Source organism: Emydura macquarii, unplaced genomic scaffold, assembly GCF_026122565.2.
Source record: "Emydura macquarii macquarii isolate MOO-44397 ecotype Brisbane River unplaced genomic scaffold, CSIRO-AGI_Emac_v2 contig_3042, whole genome shotgun sequence".
Lineage (NCBI taxonomy): Eukaryota > Metazoa > Chordata > Testudines > Chelidae > Emydura > Emydura macquarii.
Window position 1 is genome coordinate 586,654 of NW_027133179.1, and position 7,325 is coordinate 593,978.

The 7,325-nt window shown below is 44.5% G+C and overlaps 1 protein-coding gene across 1 annotated transcript; it reads left to right on the forward strand.

The window, feature by feature from the left end:
- Positions 1-15: 15 nt before the first annotated feature.
- Positions 16-6,977, forward strand: TMEM170A (transmembrane protein 170A). Its single transcript, XM_067530154.1, has 3 exons — positions 16-547; positions 4,705-4,875; positions 6,287-6,977. The coding sequence occupies exons 1-3, from the start codon at positions 427-429 to the stop codon at positions 6,415-6,417; spliced, it is 423 nt and encodes a 140-aa protein (XP_067386255.1). The 5' UTR covers positions 16-426; the 3' UTR covers positions 6,418-6,977.
- The last annotated feature ends 348 nt before the right edge of the window (positions 6,978-7,325 follow it).

Below are 7,325 nucleotides of genomic sequence, written 5' to 3' on the forward strand. Positions count from 1 at the left end.
CGTTGCCATGATGTGTTGGGATGCGGGGGGGCTCTGTGCTGTGAGCTGGACGCCGGGGTTCTGTGCCCAGCTCTGGGGCTGCCCCGTGACTCGCTGCGGGACTGAGGAGGGGTGACTTTGCATCTGCCGGCCGCAGGGCCCCGAGGCTGAACTAGCTCCTGTCTGAAGTTTTTGCACCGTTCAGACACGCCGGGCCGGCTCGGTGGGGGCGGGACTTGGCCGCGCCGGATGCGCTGCGCCCTACTCCCGCCCCTCTAGGGACGTAGGAGAGTGATGCATGGAGGCGCTTGTCCGTCACGGTGGGAGGCGGGACCCGGAGGGCTGTCCGCGCTATGATTGGTGCACAGAGCCGTCCGTTCCGCGGGGGGCGGGGTTAACGATTTCTGGGACGCACAGCATCAGGCTACTTCCTTTAATGGCGGCGCGATGGAGCGCGGCGATCCGGGGCCGGCCGCGGGCGGGCTCCTGCAGCAGATCCTGAGTCTGCGCCTGGTGCCGCGGGTGGGCAACGGCACCCTGTACACCAGCCCGCTGGTCAGCTTCGCAGGTACCGCGGCGGGTGGAGGGGCAGCCCCCGGCCCCGCCCCTGGGATCCCGCCCCATTCTCCAGCACCTGATCCCCGGCTCTGTCTTTCGGGACCCCGCCTCATGCTCCAGTACTCGGGCCCCCCATTCATTCTCCCGGTCCCGGAGCGTCCGTGATCTGGTCCCTTCTCCAGGCTCTGTCCCCCCGCAGCCCCGTCTTTTGGACCTGTCCCCAGGAACCGGCCCTTCTCCCCTGCGACCGACCCCCCACCCCAATCGCTCGGACAAGCCCCCAAGAATTGACCGGGTCCCCATCCGCCCAGGGACCGCCCCTGGGCAAACCAACCCTGACCCCCTCCCGAGTCCCCATTCCATCGTTCTAGGTGCTCTGGTCATGGTCTCTCCTCTTTGCCTTTTCTGTGAACTAACTAATCCCAGCAGGGTTTGGAATCGCTCCTGGCCTTTCACAGGTTTCATTCCATGTCTCCCAGCCCCTCTGTTGTCTGCCTTTTAAGATAGGGTGACCAGAATTGAACACTGAGCAAATTTAATCAATGCAGTGCTGAAGTAATCTGCCATTGCCTGACACTAGGGTTCCTGCCCTTGCTAACACTGATGATAGTCCCACTGAGAATCTTGTGTAAAGGGTTGTGAACAGAGTTGTGGTGTCTCTCCTAGAAAGAAACCCATCAGTAGGGTTTGTATTGCCTCTAAATTCAAGCCAAGCCCTGACAGAACTTCAGCAAGTTCTGAAACATGGCAAATGCCTGGGAAATGGATGTGAGAAATGGTGACTAAGCTTTACAAGTGACTGAAATAGGTCATGGGCCACGGAATGCTCAAGTGCAGTCAAGCAGTGACTCCAGCCTTTAAAATTGGTTTAAAACCAGCTGTACCAGCCAACAAAGCCATGCTTTCATTTTAAAACCTCTAAGTAAAAACTCCTTCCACCCTCCAGGGGAGATGAATGTAGATCAGAATGGGGTCATTTAAGCTCTCTTTGTTATTGGTCCCTGAATGGATGGATATCTTTGGCACTACGGTTGCCTCTCCAGGGTACATGACATTTGACACGCCATGTAGAGAATGGCATTTAAAATAGAGGGACAGGTTTACAGTGTGAGCAAAATCTGGCTGCAAGCTTCTAGTGTACGTACACAGCAAAAACAACAAGAGTCCTGTAGCACTTTAAAGACTAACAAATTTCTGCAGGCATAAATAGTGTACATACAATATCCCAGTCTGATAGTAGTCTGACGCATACAGTCTGTGTGTAGCTTGGGGAGCTAGAGTTAAGCCTTTTCAGATTATTACTATATTGCTAGATGAAGAAAGTGCAAAAAGGCTGCTCTTTGGTTAATTGTTGAGAGGCTGGATACAAGGGTGATTTAGCTTGCATTAAAAACTACTGGTCATCTCATTAAAGGTTTGGTATCACAAAAGGCAGGCTGTATTTTACTGAACTTCCTTTCATTCCAGAGAACAGGGAGAGAGAGGACTAGTTTTGTTTACTCCGTAGGAAGTTCTTTCTAATAGTTATCTCATTGGAAAATTTAAAAGAAATCCTTGGATATTTCTCTCACTTCTACACTTGAGAACTCTTTTGCTGCAGTATTTAAGTTTCTTCTTTATTATGGTGCTATATTTAAATGTAACACTGTTCATGGATTCAAAGGTAAGATGGGACCATTGTGATCATCTTTCTAGTCTAACCTCCTGTGTAACACAGGCCAGAGAACTCCAAAGAAATAATTCCTAGAGCCTATTTTTTTTAGAAGAGTATCCAATCTTGATTTAAGAATTCCATATTATGCTGCGTGTAGAAGTGGCAAGCTTGTGTAGTTGGTAGTTACAGGTAATGCATTTTATCTGGAGCAACTGGATATAGTAGGTAAGCTGTTGAGACTCAAAGTGTATTAAACTATGGAAAACATAGCAAGCAATAGATGCATAGCTGTAGTGACAAATTAAATTCAGGGGTACAATTCATTTTTTTTTTGAGGGACAGTTAATTTGTAGAGCTTTAAAGTAAAAGCACACATCCATACAGAACTTGAGTATTCTAATACAATAATAAATAATAAGACAAAGGAGAAATACAGAGGAAGTTACGGTAAACATCCTTTGAAATGAGGAACAGTGGTTCTCAAAGATCGTTGTTTTAGTCCTCTGGCAGAGCTACCAGAACTCCAGTCCCCTCAATCTACTTAAAAAGAACAACAACGTTTCCTGGATAGTTTCCACAGTTTTTCTGTGGTATTAACACTTGTCATATTACAAAACTTTAAATTCCTTGCTTGTGTGACCTGGAATGTCTTCTGCAGAAGTAGTACAAGAGTCCTTGTCAGCAAACTCAATGGGAACAGGTTGAGTTCTGCTTCATAATGGAAAGAAAAACTCGATCAGTTTTTCTGCTGCCTGAATTTAGCTGCTTCCTAAAGATTATTGAATCCAGACTGTTCTTCTGGAGAGAAAGCTGTTTCAGAGGCACTACACTTACACAAGAGTAAGAAATTGCCTTCTGTTTCTAAGCATCCCTGTTGCTTGGGATCAAAGACAGCTGATCTCTAGAAGAACAAGTGCAGAGCCATAGTTTTCAAAGAATCAAAATAAATTGCAAGTAATAGCACAGATTTCTTTATTGCTGTACTCTGCTGTTTGACTTAAGGATGTGGTTTTCAAACACCCTTTAGTGCTGGAAATCCAAGCTAACTAATTTTCCAGGAGAAAACTATCATACAAATAACACAGAATCTATGCCATGGCTCTTGAGATATTTTTTCTCTCCGGGTCAGTACTAGAATTATTTAAAATACCAGAATAAGATTGTAAGGGTGCCCTAGCACCATAAGTTGCTTCCATGTTGGCAATCAGCTCATATTTAGTGAGTTTACAAATACAGCTTGCCCTTAACTGCCAGTCCTGCAAACCCAGCCTGGGATGTGCAGGTCAAGCCAGCTTCTTCCTGGCTTGTGCATCACCACTGATTTAAAAAAAAAAAAAAAATCGACATGTCACTTCCTGCCTGCAGTTGTACCTCTGTGGCCCTCATCCTGAATGGGGTCACATGGAAGTAAAATGAGGGCAGAATCTGGCCCGGTAGTTCCGCTCTGCATGCACCAACATAGAATCCAGCTGTAATTGTGTTGACTCAGTAGGGCTCATTGGAGTAAAAAGCCGTCAATCATGTTATTGTCACAAAACTGAGCAAGTCTGCCTCTGAATACTGCGAGGAGCAATCCTGATTAAGGAGATGCAGCCATTCTTATTCAGAGTCACTTTCAAGCTGGAGCCACTCTCTTTAAGTGGCAATGTAGAGGGATCATGGTATGTAACACATAGTCATATCCCTCGTCCATGCCAAAAAAATTGCATTCTTGATGTCTTCCTTACCCTCTCCCAACCCCATTTAAGAAGGTTTCATTTGATGGCGGTCACTGCAGTGTCCTGTCTAGTTGCTGCTCTTTCAGGTTCTTATTCCAAAACATCTTGGAATGACTTGGACCATCTTGGTATTACTTTAGTCTCTCTGCAGCATGGGGTAACTTTTGATAGTATAAAGAGATTCAGAGAATCATGCCTATATCATGGTTGCTATAATAAACAATGGATCTGATTGTGGACGCTCAAAGGATTGTTATAGGGCTAGTCAGGACAGGCATTTGGAATGGCCCAATGTCTAGCATTGCCACTCCCAGTACAGAACAAACTTTTGTAGTTGCCCGTAGTCAGGTCACAGCTCGATCCTGTGCACCATGTGTTTTCACAGGCAGGTAGCAAAACAAAAGGTGGCATCTATGTTGCTATCATGGTTCTGACATTGCAGCTCTTAGTGGGAGACTTGAAAAGGAGCACGTGGTGATTAGATGCCCACTTGTGCTCTTGCAAACCTTCTCATACTGTACATTTCCTGAATGCTAAAAGAGCTTTTAAAATGGACACTCTTTGGGTATGTGATCTCTATCTTTTTGTATTGTTGTTATGTATCCTCCTTTTCCACCTGTGAAACTCGCTCATTTCTTAAACTCATCAGAGCAGGAATGTTGTCATCTGACGTGTTTATACAGCGCCTGCACAGTGCAAGTCCAGTCCTGATAAAGTCTTGGGTAGCTACTCTTGGGTTCAGACAGGCGGTGAAGTGTCCTTTCTGTGTCCACCTCCTTTCTCCTTGCCCTGCAGAAATGTGGTATGGTGTGTTCCTGTGGGCACTGGTGTCCTCGCTGTGTCTCCACATCCCTGCAGGATTGCTGGCGCTCCTCACCCTCAGACATCACAAATACGGGAAGTTCCTGTCTGTAAGCATCTTGTTGATGGGCATCGTGGGACCGATTACTGCTGGAATCTTAACAAGTATGTTAGACGCTCAGAAGTGCTAGCGTGACTGATGAGTGTCTCTGGGTGACAGTTCACTTCCGAAGCTTGCTGAAGTGGGATGCTATTTCTTCCCCACGATAAAGGAGCAAACATCTCAAAGCAAGAGTCCTGTCCCCACCTACTTTAAATTAGACCTTCCCAGACAGCTCCTAAATACTCTCGTTCTATGGTGCCTTCCACTAAGGTTTTCAAAACTCGTGCAAACTGAGCGCAATGAGGAGCCAGATGATAAACATGGAATCTAACTGGGGCACGACTCGTCGCTTTCTGACTTGAAATATATTTAAAATATTTTACAGTGTTCTGTATGTTTGCCTGAAACTGGGCAAAGGATTCTGGGTTATGGGGGCAAAAGATCCTGGTCACGTAGGGCCCATGACCCATTGAATAAACAAAGTTTATCTGAAGAAGCCCCATTCAATGAGGCATTAGCAAGGTTTTATTATTACCCCATAACACTCCTGTATTGTGATTGGTATCGCATTGCAGCATATGAGTAATGTGTCATTGCTGTCCTCAGATCCTGTTCAGCACTCTTTCCCTATCTGCCATTCTCCCACCTTGTACTGGTGCGTATGTGTCCGCCTCAAATATAATACTTTGCATTTTCCCCAATGAAATCCCTTCCATTGGCCAAGGTCCTTCTTGTGTATTCCGTCTCCTCTCCTGACAGGACCGCTCTCTATTTCCCTGTAACTTATGAAGATGGTAAACAATGTGCCCAGCACATCCCTTTCTTTAACAGAGGATATGTGTATACATATGCCATCTAGAGTGAAAGTTGCTAACAGTGGTCACCTATAGGTTAATCAAATCTCAGTCCCTCCATGTTAATTATGTTGTTGCAACAGCCTGTTAGGGTGGCTGGGAAACTAAACACTCCTCTGGTGGCTGTTAACAAGTGTAGACAGCACTATTTCATAGCCACAAGTATGTTAGAAGAACACTGACATGTCTCACTAAGTACTCCGTGCTGTTCTAGGCATTAATGAAGTCAATAGTTGGAGAGGAAAACGTAGAAGTCAAGACTCTAATCTTACCTGCTGAATAAAGAGAGCAGTTCTTTCCAGCCGCTTAGTTTTTGAAATGTACTTGAAGTGTTTGATTTAACCAATGTCTGGTTAATGACTGGAGATTTTTACACAGATGGGGCAAGATTTTTTTTTTTTATACTGCTTTTTGCAAGCACAATTATTTGCTGGCATGATTATTTTCTTTTATTTAGATCTAAAATCCCAAAGCATTCAGTGGTTTAGTTCACATAACTAAAACAGAACAAAAAAAATAGACCAGACCACAAAATTGGCCCTTGCTTGTCCATTCCTGTGGTAAAACTAAGTTTCGATCTCAAATTTGCCATAGCACATTAATGCTCTTTTCTTATCAGGTGCAGCTATTGCTGGAGTTTACAGAGCTGCCGGCAAACAAATGATCCCCTTGGAAGCGCTCACTCTAGGCGTGGGGCAGACGTTCTGTGTGATGGTGGTTTCCTTCTCACGGATTTTAGCAACACTATAGCATTCCACCGGAGACTTGAGTCTGAAGATCAAATCAGGAAGGGAGATGATTTCTACTGCGTGGCAGAGATAGTCCATGAATGTGACAATTTCTCAATCTCTGTGCAGAAAATGGCATGAGATGAAGACCTTGGACATCCCTGGAAGGTGTTGTCTCTCGTTTTGTAAAAAGGTCTGTTTCTGTCTCCAGTTGGGTAGCAGAATCTCTTAAACTAGGGAGGAAATCTAATCTTTGCTGATCTAATCTAATCTGTGCTACAAATGAAGTTCTTCAACACAAAGTTGCTTTGTTTAAATTTGGCTTCTGTAAAGTACAAAAGCACACACACTAAAAAGGGTTGGCTTGATTTTCTTGTAGCACAGCTATATGCATGCTTCCCTGAGAAAATAAGGGTTTAAATATTTCACAGAGCTACTGCAAGCATTAGGTGTCCTCAAACCAGAATATACCGCTTGATCAGTCTTCAGTCTGTAGTGGATTTGGTTGAAATTGAAGCTAATTTATTAACATTTATTTTGTTACATTATGGTAACATTAAGTGCCAAATTGTTATTTTGGGGAGGGAGGGGAAACATGGGGTGGGGAGTTAGTAATATTTAGCATAACTTTGCAAACAAAGAACTATTGTAGCAACAGAAAGAATCCACAATGTGACGTAGGATGATTCGTGGCATGTGCAGAGTTCTGTGAATGCTTTGACTTCTTGCTATTTTACACTTTGTGATGAACTTTTTAAAACACTTTTTTAAAGATGTGAAATGTAGTTTTTACAAGAGATACTCTTGTTAATTGGCCTTTCTGGCCCCCGTCTTTCTAATGCTAGATGTTGGGCTTAGTGGAGGGAGCAACAAAAGGAAACCTCATTTTAGATACTTGGAAATAGAAATTAGTGCCAGATTAGATTCACA